Source organism: Oncorhynchus nerka, linkage group LG8 (genome assembly GCF_034236695.1).
Source record: "Oncorhynchus nerka isolate Pitt River linkage group LG8, Oner_Uvic_2.0, whole genome shotgun sequence".
Classification (NCBI taxonomy): domain Eukaryota; kingdom Metazoa; phylum Chordata; class Actinopteri; order Salmoniformes; family Salmonidae; genus Oncorhynchus; species Oncorhynchus nerka.
Window position 1 is genome coordinate 60,033,111 of NC_088403.1, and position 15,460 is coordinate 60,048,570.

General features: G+C 38.7%; 1 protein-coding gene across 2 annotated transcripts in view; it reads left to right on the plus strand.

The window, feature by feature from the left end:
* LOC115125320 (suppressor of hairless protein homolog) overlaps positions 1–15,460 on the plus strand; it is a 131,564-nt gene that overhangs the window by 75,168 nt on the left and 40,936 nt on the right. For both annotated transcript variants that reach the window (XM_065021955.1, XM_065021956.1), the window contains one exon: positions 14,951–15,116. In XM_065021955.1, the coding sequence (XP_064878027.1) occupies positions 14,951–15,116 (166 nt within the window). The remainder of the gene's footprint in view (positions 1–14,950; positions 15,117–15,460) is intronic.

Genomic DNA, 15,460 nt, shown 5'->3' on the forward strand with positions numbered 1-15,460 from the left:
TTCAATCTCGGTTTCATCAGACCAGAGAATCTTGTTTATTATGGTCTGATTCTTTGGGGGCCTTTTGGCAAACTCCAAGATGGCTGTTATGTGCCTTTTACTGAGGAGTGGCTTCCGTCTGGTCACTCTACCATAATGGCCTGTTTGGTGGAGCACTGCAGAGATGGTTGTCCTTCTGGAAGGTTCTCCCATCTTCACAGAGGAACTCGAGAGCTCTGTCAGAGTGACCATCGGGTTCTTGGTCACCTCCCTGACCAATTCCCTTCTCCCTCGAATGCTATTTTTGGCCGGGCGTCCAGCTCTAGGAAGAGTCTTGGTGGTTCCAAACTTCTTCCATCTAAGAATGATGGAGGCCACTGTGATCTTGGGGACCCTCAATGCTGCAGAAATGTTTTGGTACCCTTCCCCAGATCTGTGCCTCGACACAATCCTGTCTCTCTCTACGGACAATTTCTTCAACCTCATGGCTTTGTTTTTGCTCTGACATGCACTCAACTTTGGGACCTTATATAGACTTCTGTGTGCCTTTCCAAATCATGTCCAATCAATTGAATTTACCACTGGTGGACTCCAATCAAGTTGTTGAAACATCTCAAGGATGACCAATGGAAACAGGATGCACCTGATCTCAATTTCGAGTCTCATAGCAAAGAGTCTGAATACTTATGTAAATAAGGTATCTGTTTTTTTGTTTTGAATGCATTTGCAAACATTTCTAAAAACCTGTTTTTCCGCATTGTCATAATGGGGTATTGTGTGTAGATTGCGAAGGATAAAAAAAAAAAAAAATGTTTAGAAGAAGGCTGTAACGTAACAAAATGTGGAACAAGTCAGAGTTCTGAATAACTTCCGAAGGCACATCAGCAGCATCACACCAGAACTATGTCTTAGTAAATCAGCAGCATCACACCAGAACTATGTCTTAGTAAATCAGCAGCATCACACCAGAACTATGTCTTAGTAAATCAGCAGCATCTCACCAGAACTATGTCTTAGTAAATCAGCAGCATCACACCAGAACTATGTCTTAGTAAATCAGCAGCATCACACCAGAACTATGTCTTAGTAAATCAGCAGCATCACACCAGAACTGTCTTAGTAAATCAGCAGCATCACACCAGAACTATGTCTTAGTAAATCAGCAGCATCTCACCAGAACTATGTCTTAGTAAATCAGCAGCATCACACCAGAACTATGTCTTAGTAAATCAGCAGCATCACACCAGAACTATGTCTTAGTAAATCAGCAGCATCTCACCAGAACTGTCTTAGTAAATCAGCAGCATCACACCAGAACTATGTCTTAGTAAATCAGCAGCATCACACCAGAACTATGTCTTAGTAAATCAGCAGCATCACACCAGAACTATGTCTTAGTAAATCAGCAGCATCACACCAGAACTATGTCTTAGTAAATCAGCAGCATCACACCAGAACTATGTCTTAGTAAATCAGCAGCATCACACCAGAACTATGTCTTAGTAAATCAGCAGCATCTCACCAGAACTATGTCTTAGTAAATCAGCAGCATCTCACCAGAACTATGTCTTAGTAAATCAGCAGCCCTCAGCTGACACTGTGACACCTCTGAGTTTTGGAGCACGAGAGAGGAGGAGCAGCATTGTGTGTGACTGCATGTGTGTGTGTGACTGCGTGTGTGTGTGTGTGTGTGTGTGTGTGTGTGTGTGTGTGTGTGTGTGTGTGTGTGTGACTGCGTGTGTCAGTATGTGTTTGTTAAATAGCTGAATTCCTCTACTCTCCTCTGTCCTCTCTGGTTAAAGTCACACTGACCAGTACAGAAGATGTGAGCGGGGCCTGTTTTGGGGGTAATGGTGAGGGGTTCCGGTTTTGGCGGCAGACCCTTTTGTAGCAATGCACCCTGGGACACATCAGGCTTCAAGTCATTCGAGTTTTCATAGTTGGTCATAAAGCCCCCAAAAACAGAACATTCATATACGTTCCTCTTATCTGACACTTATTCACTCACGATTGAGTCGTTCACTATACGACCGGGATTAGTTTTACTAGGGGAAGTTGAGTAATGTCATTATGTGCACGAACACAAAACACCACATATGTATATATTTATAGTCTGCCATGGTGGTCGTTTTTACATGGCCAGGGGTGTTCCGGACAGAATAACTGTTTTTTTTTGACAAACTCCCAAGTTCCTCTGACAAAGCTAGTCCCGTGCATAACGAAATCCCCTGTGTTATTCAGAGAATCACGTAGTTTGACAGGTGCTTTGTGCAGTTTGACAAAGAGAAGAAGCAGCGCTACGCATGTATTGAGGCCCCCGAGTGGCGCAGCGGTCTAAGACACTGCATCTCAGTGCTAGAGGCGTCACTACAGACCCTGGTTCAATTCCAGGCTGTGTCACAGCGGTCTAAGACACTGCGTCTCAGTGCTAGAGGCGTCACTACAGACCCTGGTTCCGTTCCAGGCTGTATCACAGCGGTCTAAGACACTGCGTCTCAGTGCTAGAGGCGTCACTACAGACCCTGGTTCCGTTCCAGGCTGTATCACAGCGGTCTAAGACACTGCGTCTCCGTGCTAGAGGCGTCACTACAGACCCTGGTTCAATTCCAGGCTGTATCACAGCGGTCTAAGACACTGCGTCTCCGTGCTAGAGGCGTCACTACAGACCCTGGTTCAATTCCAGGCTGTATCACAGCGGTCTAAGACACTGCATCTCAGTGCTAGAGGCGTCACTACAGACCCTGGTTCAATTCCAGGCTGTATCACAGCGGTCTAAGACACTGCGTCTCCGTGCTAGAGGCGTCACTACAGACCCGGGATCGGGTCACATAGGGCGGCGCACAATTGGCCGGGTTTGGCCGGTGTAGGCCGTCATTGTAAAATAAGAATTTGTTCTCAACTGACTTGCCAAGTTAAATAAAAGTTAAATAAAAAAATTAATACAATATTTCATATGAATGGCCTAAATGGAGAAACTTTCACAATGAACAGTTTTGTTTATAGGCTTCGTTTTGTGCCAATGAATAGAAATGGAACATCGCCAAATGTGTCAGCTTGATTAAACGTTGTACAGAAACATTTTGCTCCTAGGCCTGTTTAATGGAACTCTGTTAATATAGGTAGTAGATGGCACATCAGGGCATCCCCAGTTCCCCACTGAGCTAATCTTTGTAGAAATGTCTTTCTCATAACGCATCTCAGGCACGGTGCGTTGTTCAGCAGCTCGCATCAGCAGGATGGGGGGGGGGCTTTTCATTAGGAGTGACGTCCACCGTGGATCGCTAAAATATAGATTATGACCACACTTCCTCAATGTAAATGGTATGGAGACACCTTCACATTCGGCAGCCAAGCGCGAGTATTCAGTGCTTGGCATGATGTTGATTATCTTCCCGCTTAGAATAAACATCTCCAGGGTTTCTGTCATCAGAGTCAATTGAATGAAATAAATCTATATAATTACTGGGGGCAGTTTGGAAGAACTATTCCAGTGTTCTCTGGAATAGGGCACATGATGGGCTAAAAATGACACGGCATTTTAGTCTCTCTGCAGTGTAACTGTAGTCTCTCTGCAGTGTAACTGTAGTCTCTCTGCAGTGTAACTGTAGTCTCTCTGCAGTGTAACTGTAGTCTCTCTGCAGTGTAACTGTGGTCTCTCTGCAGTGTAACTGTAGTCTCTCTGCAGTGTAACTGTAGTTAGTGTAACTGTAGTCTCTCTGCAGTGTAACTGTAGTCTCTCTGCAGTGTAACTGTGGTCTCTCTGCAGTGTAACTGTGGTCTCTGCAGTGTAACTGTGGTCTCTGCAGTGTAACTGTGGTCTCTCTGCAGTGTAACTGTAGTCTCTCTGCAGTGTAACTGTAGTCTCTCTGCAGTGTAACTGTAGTCTCTCTGCAGTGTAACTGTAGTCTCTCTGCAGTGTAACTGTAGTCTCTCTGCAGTGTAACTGTAGTCTCTCTGCAGTGTAACTGTAGTCTCTCTGCAGTGTAACTGTAGTCTCTCTGCAGTGTAACTGTAGTCTCTCTGCAGTGTAACTGTAGTCTGTAGTCTCTCTGCAGTGTAACTGTAGTCTCTCTGCAGTGTAACTGTAGTCTCTCTGCAGTGTAACTGTAGTCTCTCTGCAGTGTAACTGTAGTCTCTCTGCAGTGTAACTGTAGTCTCTCTGCAGTGTAACTGTAGTCTCTATGCAGTGTAACTGTAGTTAGTGTAACTATAGTCTCTCTGCAGTGTAACGTATCTCTGTAGTGTAATGTACCTCTGTAGTGTAATGTACCTCTGTAGTGTAATGTATCTCTGTAGTGTAATGTATCTCTGTAGTGTAATGTATCTCTGTAGTGTAATGTATCTCTGTAGTGTAATGTATCTCTGTAGTGTAATCTCTGTAATGTATCTGTAGTGTAATGTATCTCTGTAGTGTAATGTATCTCTCTACCTCTGTAGTGTAATGTATCTCTGTAGTGTAATGTATCTCTGTAGTGTAATGTATATCTGTAGTGTAATGTATCTCTGTAGTGTAATGTATCTCTGTAGTGTAATGTATCTCTGTAGTGTAATGTATCTCTGTAGTGTAATGTATCTCTGTAGTGTAATGTATCTCTGTAGTGTAATGTATCTCTGTAGTGTAATGTATCTCTGTAGTGTAATGTATCTCTGTAGTGTAATGTATCTCTGTAGTACCTCTGTAGTGTAATGTATCTCTGTAGTGTAATGTATCTCTGTAGTGTAATGTATCTCTGTAGTGTAATGTATCTCTGTAGTGTAATGTATCTCTGTAGTGTAATGTAGTGTAATGTATCTCTGTAGTGTAATGTATCTCTGTAGTGTAATGTATCTCTGTAGTGTAATGTATCTCTGTAGTGTAATGTATCTCTGTAGTGTAATGTATCTCTGTAGTGTAATGTATCTCTGTAGTGTAATGTATCTCTGTAGTGTAATGTATCTCTGTAGTGTAAATGTATCTCTGTAGTGTAATGTATCTCTGTAGTGTAATGTATCTCTGTAGTACCTCTGTAGTGTAATGTATCTCTGTAGTGTAATGTATCTCTGTAGTGTAATGTATCTCTGTAGTGTAATGTATCTCTGTAGTGTAATGTATCTCTGTAGTGTAATGTATCTCTGTAGTGTAATGTATCTCTGTAGTGTAATGTATCTCTGTAGTACCTCTGTAGTGTAATGTATCTCTGTAGTGTAATGTATCTCTGTAGTGTAATGTATCTCTGTAGTGTAATGTATCTCTGTAGTGTAATGTATCTCTGTAGTACCTCTGTAGTGTAATGTATCTCTGTAGTGTAATGTATCTCTGTAGTACCTCTGTAGTGTAATGTATCTCTGTAGTGTAATGTATCTCTGTAGTGTAATGTATCTCTGTAGTGTAATGTACCTCTGTAGTGTAATGTATCTCTGTAGTAATGTATCTGTAGTGTAATGTATCTCTGTAGTGTAATGTATCTCTGTAGTGTAATGTATCTCTGTAGTGTAATGTATCTCTGTAGTGTAATGTATCTCTGTAGTGTAATGTATCTCTGTAGTGTAATGTAATGTATCTCTGTAGTGTAATGTATCTCTGTAGTGTAATGTACCTCTGTAGTGTAATGTATCTCTGTAGTGTAATGTATCTCTGTAGTGTAATGTATCTCTGTAGTGTAATGTATCTCTGTAGTGTAATGTACCTCTGTAGTGTAATGTAATGTAATGTATCTCTGTAGTGTAATGTATCTCTGTAGTGTAATGTACCTCTGTAGTGTAATGTACCTCTGTAGTGTAATGTACCTCTGTAGTGTAATGTATCTCTGTAGTGTAATGTATCTCTGTAGTGTAATGTATCTCTGTAGTGTAATGTATCTCTGTAGTGTAATGTATCTCTGTAGTGTAATGTATCTCTGTAGTGTAATGTATCTCTGTAGTGTAATGTATCTCTGTAGTGTAATGTATCTCTGTAGTGTAATGTATCTCTGTAGTGTAATGTATCTCTGTAGTGTAATGTATCTCTGTAATGTAGTGTAATGTACCTCTGTAGTGTAATGTACCTCTCTGTAGTGTAATGTATCTCTGTAGTGTAATGTACCTCTGTAGTGTAATGTATCTCTGTAGTGTAATGTATCTCTGTAGTGTAATGTACTCTGTAGTGTAATGTATCTCTGTAGTGTAATGTATCTCTGTAGTGTAATGTACCTCTGTAGTGTAATGTACTCTCTGTAATGTATCTCTGTAAATGTACCTCTGTAGTGTAATGTACCTCTGTAGTGTAATGTATCTCTGTAGTACCTCTGTAGTGTAATGTATCTCTGTAGTGTAATGTACCTCTGTAGTGTAATGTATCTCTGTAGTATCTCTGTAGTGTAATGTATCTCTGTAGTGTAATGTATCTCTGTAGTGTAATGTACCTCTGTAGTGTAATGTATCTCTGTAGTGTAATGTACATCTGTAGTGTAATGTACCTCTGTAGTGTAATGTACCTCTGTAGTGTAATGTACCTCTGTAGTGTAATGTATCTCTGTAGTGTAATGTATCTCTGTAGTACCTCTGTAGTGTAATGTATCTCTGTAGTGTAATGTATCTCTGTAGTGTAATGTATCTCTGTAGTACCTCTGTAGTGTAATGTATCTCTGTAGTGTAATGTATCTCTGTAGTGTAATGTATCTCTGTAGTACCTCTGTAGTGTAATGTATCTCTGTAGTGTAATGTATCTCTGTAGTGTAATGTATCTCTGTAGTGTAATGTATCTCTGTAGTGTAATGTACCTCTGTAGTGTAATGTATCTCTGTAGTGTAATGTATCTCTGTAGTGTAATGTATCTCTGTAGTGTAATGTATCTCTGTAGTGTAATGTATCTCTGTAGTGTAATGTATCTCTGTAGTGTAATGTATCTCTGTAGTGTAATGTATCTCTGTAGTGTAATGTATCTCTGTAGTGTAATGTACCTCTGTAGTGTAATGTACCTCTGTAGTGTAATGTACCTCTGTAGTGTAATGTCTGTAGTGTAATCTATCTCTGTAGTGTAATGTATCCTCTGTAGTGTAATGTACCTCTGTAGTGTAATGTATCTCTGTAGTGTAATGTATCTCTGTAGTAATGTACCTCTGTAGTGTAATATACCTCTGTAGTGTAATATACCTCTGTAGTGTAATGTATCTCTGTAGTGTAATGTATCTCTGTAGTGTAATGTATCTCTGTAGTGTAATGTATCTCTGTAGTGTAATGTACCTCTGTAGTGTAATATACCTCTGTAGTGTAATGTATCTCTGTAGTGTAATGTATCTCTGTAGTGTAATGTATCTCTGTAGTGTAATGTATCTCTGTAGTGTAATGTATCTCTGTAGTGTAATATACCTCTGTAGTGTAATGTATCTCTGTAGTGTAATATACCTCTGTAGTGTAATATACCTCTGTAGTGTAATGTACCTCTGTAGTGTAATGTATCTCTGTAGTGTAATGTATCTCTGTAGTGTAATGTATCTCTGTAGTGTAATGTATCTCTGTAGTGTAATGTATCTCTGTAGTGTAATGTACCTCTGTAGTACCTCTGTAGTGTAATGTATCTCTGTAGTGTAATGTACCTCTGTAGTGTAATGTACCTCTGTAGTGTAATGTATCTCTGTAGTGTAATGTACCTCTGTAGTGTAATGTATCTCTGTAGTGTAATGTATCTCTGTAGTGTAATGTACCTCTGTAGTGTAATGTACCTCTGTAGTGTAATGTATCTCTGTAGTGTAATGTATCTCTGTAGTGTAATGTAGTCTCTCTGTAGTGTAATGTACCTCTGTAGTGTAATGTACCTCTGTAGTGTAATGTATCTCTGTAGTGTAATGTACCTCTGTAGTGTAATGTACCTCTGTAGTGTAATGTACCTCTGTAGTGTAATGTACCTCTGTAGTACCTCTGTAGTGTAATGTATCTCTGTAGTGTAATGTATCTCTGTAGTGTAATGTACCTCTGTAGTGTAATGTACCTCTGTAGTGTAATGTATCTCTGTAGTGTAATGTACCTCTGTAGTGTAATGTAGTCTCTCTGTAGTGTAATGTATCTCTGTAGTGTAATGTATCTCTGTAGTGTAATGTACATCTGTAGTGTAATGTACCTCTGTAGTATAATGTATCTCTGTAGTGTAATGTATCTCTGTAGTGTAATGTATCTCTGTAGTGTAATGTACCTCTGTAGTGTAATGTACCTCTGTAGTGTAATGTATATCTGTAGTGTAATGTATCTCTGTAGTGTAATGTATCTCTGTAGTACCTCTGTAGTGTAATGTATCTCTGTAGTGTAATGTATCTCTGTAGTGTAATGTATCTCTGTAGTGTAATGTACCTCTGTAGTGTAATGTATCTCTGCAGTGTAATGTATCTCTGTAGTGTAATGTACCTCTGTAGTGTAATGTATCTCTGTAGTGTAATGTATCTCTGTAGTGTAATGTACCTCTGTAGTGTAATGTACCTCTGTAGTGTAATGTATATCTGTAGTGTAATGTATCTCTGTAGTGTAATGTATCTCTGTAGTACCTCTGTAGTGTAATGTATCTCTGTAGTGTAATGTATCTCTGTAGTACCTCTGTAGTGTAATGTATCTCTGTAGTGTCATGTATCTCTGTAGTATCTCTGTAGTGTAATGTATCTCTGTAGTGTAATGTATCTCTGTAGTACCTCTGTAGTGTAATGTATCTCTGTAGTGTAATGTATCTCTGTAGTGTAATGTATCTCTGTATTGTAATGTATCTCTGTATTTTAATGTATCTCTGTAGTACCTCTGTAGTGTAATGTATCTCTCTGTAGTGTAATGTATCTCTGTAGTGTAATGTATCTCTGTAGTATCTCTGTAGTGTAATGTATCTCTGTAGTGTAATGTATCTCTGTAGTACCTCTGTAGTGTAATGTACCTCTGTAGTGTAATGTATCTCTGTAGTGTAATGTACCTCTGTAGTGTAATGTACCTCTGTAGTGTAATGTATCTCTGTAGTGTAATGTATCTCTGTATTGTAATGTATCTCTGTATTTTAATGTATCTCTGTAGTGTAATGTATCTCTGTAGTGTAATGTACCTCTGTAGTACCTCTGTAGTGTAATGTATCTCTGTAGTGTAATGTACCTCTGTAGTGTAATGTATCTCTGTAGTGTAATGTATCTCTGTAGTACCTCTGTAGTGTAATGTACCTCTGTAGTGTAATGTACCTCTGTAGTGTAATGTACCTCTGTAGTGTAATGTATCTCTGTAGTGTAATGTATCTCTGTAGTACCTCTGTAGTGTAATGTACCTCTGTAGTGTAATGTACCTCTGTAGTGTAATGTACCTCTGTAGTGTAATGTACCTCTGTAGTGTAATGTATCTCTGTAGTGTAATGTACCTCTGTAGTGTAATGTACCTCTGTAGTGTAATGTACCTCTGTAGTGTAATGTATCTCTGTAGTGTAATGTATCTCTGTAGTGTAATGTACCTCTGTAGTGTAATGTACCTCTGTAGTGTAATGTATCTCTGTAGTGTAATGTATCTCTGTAGTGTAATGTATCTCTGTAGTGTAATGTATCTCTGTAGTGTAATGTATCCTCTGTAGTGTAATGTACCTCTGTAGTGTAATGTATCTGTAGTGTAATGTATCTCTGTAGTGTAATGTACCTCTGTAGTGTAATGTACCTCTGTAGTGTAATGTATATCTGTAGTGTAATGTATCTCTGTAGTGTAATGTATCTCTGTAGTGTAATGTATCTCTGTAGTACCTCTGTAGTGTAATGTATCTCTGTAGTGTAATGTATCTCTGTAGTACCTCTGTAGTGTAATGTATCTCTGTAGTGTCATGTATCTCTGTAGTATCTCTGTAGTGTAATGTATCTCTGTAGTGTAATGTATCTCTGTAGTACCTCTGTAGTGTAATGTATCTCTGTAGTGTAATGTATCTCTGTAGTGTAATGTATCTCTGTATTGTAATGTATCTCTGTATTTTAATGTATCTCTGTAGTACCTCTGTAGTGTAATGTATCTCTCTGTAGTGTAATGTATCTCTGTAGTGTAATGTATCTCTGTAGTATCTCTGTAGTGTAATGTATCTCTGTAGTGTAATGTATCTCTGTAGTGTAATGTACCTCTGTAGTGTAATGTATCTCTGTAGTGTAATGTACCTCTGTAGTGTAATGTACCTCTGTAGTGTAATGTATCTCTGTATTGTAATGTATCTCTGTATTTTAATGTATCTCTGTAGTGTAATGTATCTCTGTAGTGTAATGTACCTCTGTAGTACCTCTGTAGTGTAATGTATCTCTGTAGTGTAATGTACCTCTGTAGTGTAATGTATCTCTGTAGTGTAATGTATCTCTGTAGTACCTCTGTAGTGTAATGTACCTCTGTAGTGTAATGTACCTCTGTAGTGTAATGTACCTCTGTAGTGTAATGTACCTATGTAGTGTAATGTATCTCTGTAGTGTAATGTATCTCTGTAGTGTAATGTATCTCTGTAGTGTAATGTATCTCTGTAGTGTAATGTATCTCTGTAGTACCTCTAGTGTAATGTATCTCTGTAGTGTAATGTATCTCTGTAGTGTAATGTATCTCTGTAGTGTAATGTATCTCTGTATTTTAATGTATCTCTGTAGTGTAATGTATCTCTGTAGTGTAATGTATCTCTGTAGTGTAATGTACCTCTGTAGTGTAATGTATCTCTGTATTTTAATGTATCTCTGTAGTGTAATGTATCTCTGTAGTGTAATGTACCTCTGTAGTGTAATGTATCTCTGTATTTTAATGTATCTCTGTAGTGTAATGTATCTCTGTAGTACCTCTGTAGTGTAATATATCTCTGTAGTGTAATATACCTCTGTAGTGTAATGTACCTCTGTAGTGTAATGTACCTCTGTATTTTAATGTATCTCTGTATTTTAATGTATCTCTGTAGTACCTCTGTAGTGTAATATACCTCTGTAGTGTAATGTATCTCTGTAGTATCTCTGTAGTGTAATGTATCTCTGTAGTGTAATGTATCTCTGTAGTACCTCTGTAGTGTAATATACCTCTGTAGTGTAATATACCTCTGTAGTGTAATGTACCTCTGTAGTGTAATGTACCTCTGTAGTGTAATGTATCTCTGTAGTGTAATGTATCTCTGTAGTGTAATGTATCTCTGTAGTGTAATGTATCTCTGTAGTGTAATGTATCTCTGTAGTGTAATGTATCTCTGTAGTACCTCTAGTGTAATGTATCTCTGTAGTGTAATGTATCTCTGTAGTGTAATGTATCTCTGTAGTGTAATGTATCTCTGTATTTTAATGTATCTCTGTAGTGTAATGTATCTCTGTAGTGTAATGTATCTCTGTAGTGTAATGTACCTCTGTAGTGTAATGTATCTCTGTATTTTAATGTATCTCTGTAGTGTAATGTATCTCTGTAGTGTAATGTACCTCTGTAGTGTAATGTATCTCTGTATTTTAATGTATCTCTGTAGTGTAATGTATCTCTGTAGTACCTCTGTAGTGTAATATATCTCTGTAGTGTAATATACCTCTGTAGTGTAATGTACCTCTGTAGTGTAATGTACCTCTGTATTTTAATGTATCTCTGTATTTTAATGTATCTCTGTAGTACCTCTGTAGTGTAATATACCTCTGTAGTGTAATGTATCTCTGTAGTATCTCTGTAGTGTAATGTATCTCTGTAGTGTAATGTATCTCTGTAGTACCTCTGTAGTGTAATATACCTCTGTAGTGTAATATACCTCTGTAGTGTAATGTACCTCTGTAGTGTAATGTACCTCTGTAGTGTAATGTATCTCTGTAGTGTAATGTATCTCTGTAGTGTAATGTATCTCTGTATTGTAATGTATCTCTGTATTTTAATGTATCTCTGTAGTGTAATGTATCTCTGTAGTGTAATGTACCTCTGTAGTACCTCTGTAGTGTAATGTATCTCTGTAGTGTAATGTATCTCTGTAGTGTAATGTATCTCTGTAGTGTAATGTATCTCTGTAGTACCTATGTAGTGTAATGTATCTCTGTAGTGTAATGTACCTCTGTAGTGTAATGTACCTCTGTAGTGTAATGTAGTCTCTCTGTAGTGTAATGTAGTGTAATGTACCTCTGTAGTGTAATGTATCTCTGTAGTGTAATGTAGTCTCTCTGTAGTGTAATGTAGTGTAATGTATCTCTGTAGTGTAATGTATCTCTGTAGTGTAATGTACCTCTGTAGTGTAATGTACCTCTGTAGTGTAATGTACCTCTGTAGTGTAATGTATCTCTGTAGTGTAATGTATCTCTGTAGTGTAATGTATCTCTGTAGTGTAATGTATCTCTGTAGTATCTCTGTAGTGTAATGTATCTCTGTAGTGTAATGTACCTCTGTAGTACCTCTGTAGTGTAATGTATCTCTGTAGTGTAATGTATCTCTGTAGTGTAATGTATCTCTGTAGTGTAATGTAGTATCTCTGTAGTGTAATGTAGTATCTCTGTAGTGTAATGTAGTCTCTCTGTAGTGTAATGTAGTCTCTCTGTAGTGTAATGTAGTCTCTCTGTAGTGTAATGTATCTCTGTAGTGTAATGTATCTCTGTAGTGTAATGTATCTCTGTAGTGTAATGTATCTCTGTAGTGTAATGTATCTCTGTAGTACCTCTGTAGTGTAATGTATCTCTGTAGTGTAATGTATCTCTGTAGTGTAATGTATCTCTGTAGTGTAATGTATCTCTGTAGTGTAATGTATCTCTGTAGTACCTCTGTAGTGTAATGTATCTCTGTAGTGTAATGTATCTCTGTAGTGTAATGTATCTCTGTAGTGTAATGTATCTCTGTAGTACCTCTGTAGTGTAATGTATCTCTGTAGTGTAATGTATCTCTGTAGTATCTCTGTAGTGTAATGTATCTCTGTAGTGTAATGTATCTCTGTAGTGTAATGTATCTCTGTAGTGTAATGTATCTCTGTAGTACCTCTGTAGTGTAATGTATCTCTGTAGTGTAATGTATCTCTGTAGTGTAATGTATCTCTGTATTGTAATGTATCTCTGTATTGTAATGTATCTCTGTAGTGTAATGTATCTCTGTAGTATCTCTGTAGTGTAATGTATCTCTGTAGTGTAATGTACCTCTGTAGTGTAATGTACCTCTGTAGTGTAATGTACCTCTGTAGTGTAATGTATCTCTGTAGTGTAATGTATCTCTGTAGTGTAATGTATCTCTGTAGTGTAATGTATCTCTGTAGTGTAATGTATCTCTGTAGTACCTCTGTAGTGTAATGTATCTCTGTAGTGTAATGTATCTCTGTAGTGTAATGTATCTCTCTAGTGTAATGTATCTCTGTAGTGTAATGTATCTCTGTAGTGTAATGTATCTCTGTAGTGTAATGTATCTCTGTAGTGTAATGTATCTCTCTAGTGTAATGTACCTCTCTAGTGTAAATGTAGTCTCTCTCTAGTGTAAATGTAGTCTCTCTCTAGTGTAAATGTAGTCTCTCTCTAGTGTAAATGTAGTCTCTCTCTTGTGTAAATCTAATCTCCAACATAACATTATGAAGTTGTTCCTAATTTTGTACACTGTGTGTAGTCACACACACACTTAAGTTAGTGTTTCATTCTGAACCGACCAACGTTGGTTTGGGTCAGCTCTCCGGGAGTGTGTCCCTCTCTAAGGAAGAGCCTAGTGGGCATGGTGTCGCTGTCGGTGTGTGTGTGTGTGTTTACAATATGAATGCTGGTCTGTGTTTTGATACACAATAGGAGCTCTGAGCATGAATAAATTGCGTGTGTGTAAAGATGGGTTTTCCACTGAAATCTCCCTCTTTCTCTCTCTCTCTCTTTTAGGAGATGAAAGCAGACTGGTGTTATGTGTCACTCTCCTTCTCCTCAGACTAGACAGACAGTCTCATGACAACTGTCTCCATATGACTTTCCTTCTTTCCCTGCACATGCTCATAAAAACAAACCGCTTTAGTTATTTTGAAGAGCAAAATGGGTGAAAACATTTTGATATTTCTCCCTAAAGAGGGGACATGACTGAGACAAGTAAAAGTGTTGTTTTAAGCAATCTATGTGTTTATTTCTCCTGACATGTCTTCCTGAGGTACGGGCTAAAAATCAAGTTCTTGTCAGTTTCGACTCGAGCAAGCCCCATCGTTTATTGGATTAACATTTCACATCCTCCTTTGAAAATTAAACAATGTTTTACAGGATTTTAGTAGCTGGTTTGAGAAATGTGTTTGTCACTCAAAGAAATGCGCTGACAACTTGGCTGAAACTTAATTCCCAAGTTCTACACTTCTTTTTTTGTTTTGTTTATGTCACACTGCCATCTAGTGGCAGAACGTCTAACATGCAGTATGACATGTTTATGAACAGTCTGGACCCACCAGACCAGAGTAGATTCCAGACTGTTCTATCGTTTGTGTGTGTGTGTGCCGTATGTGTGTGTGTGTGTGTGAAGTATTATAGCTACTAATCATTTGATGTGTGTGTAGTCTAGGCAGTGGTGTGTACACAGAGGATACAAAACATTAGTCGCACCTGCTCTTTACATGACAGACCAGGTGATGATCGCTTATTGATGTCACTTGTTAAATCCATTTCAATCAGTGTAGATGAAGGGGAGGAGACACGTTTAAAATTGATTTTTAAGCCTTGAGACAACAGAGACATGTATTGTGTGACTGAGCAAGACAAAATACTGAAGTGCCTTTGAACTGGGTATTGTAGTAGATGCCAGGTGCACCGGTTTGAGTGTGTCAAGAACTGCAACGGTGCTGTTTTTTTTTTTCACGCTCAACAGTTTCCCGTGTGTTTCAATAATGGTCCACCAGCCAAAGGACATCCAGCCAACTGGACACAACTGTGGGAAGCATTGGAGTCAACATTCCTGTGGAACGCTTTCAATACCTTGTAGAGTCCATACCCCGACGAATTGAGGCTGTTCTGAGGGAGAAAGGTGGGGAGGGGGGGTGGTTTCGCTCAATATTAGGAATGTGTTCCTAATGTTTGCTATAATCAGTGTATGTAAATTATACTTGTGTGTGCGTGTTCAGGTTCTTCTGTCCACCCCCATGTGTCTACCTGATGGGCTCTGGCTGGAAGAAGAAGAGAGAGGAGATGGAGAGAGAGGGCTGTTCAGAGCAGGAGGCTCAACCCTGTGCCTTTATAGGGATAGGAAACAGTGACCAGGAGATGCAACAGCTCAACATCGAGGGAAAGGTAGGGCCCTGTACACTTCTCTCTCTCTCATTCCCTCCCTTTCTTAAGGTAGGGCCCTGTACACTTCTCTCTCTCTCATTCCCTCCCTTTCTTAAGGTAGGGCCCTGTACACTTCTCTCTCTCTCATTCCCTCCCTTTCTTAAGGTAGGGCCCTGTACACTTCTCTCTCTCTCATTCCCTCCCTTTCTTCCTGTCCCACTCACACCTCTCTCTCTCTGTCTCACTCACACCTCTCTCTCTCTCTCTCTCTCTCTCTCTCTCTCTCTCTCTCTCTCTCAATCCCTCCCTTTCTTCCTGTCCCACTCACACCTCTCTCTCTCTCTCTCTCTCTCAATCCCTCCCTT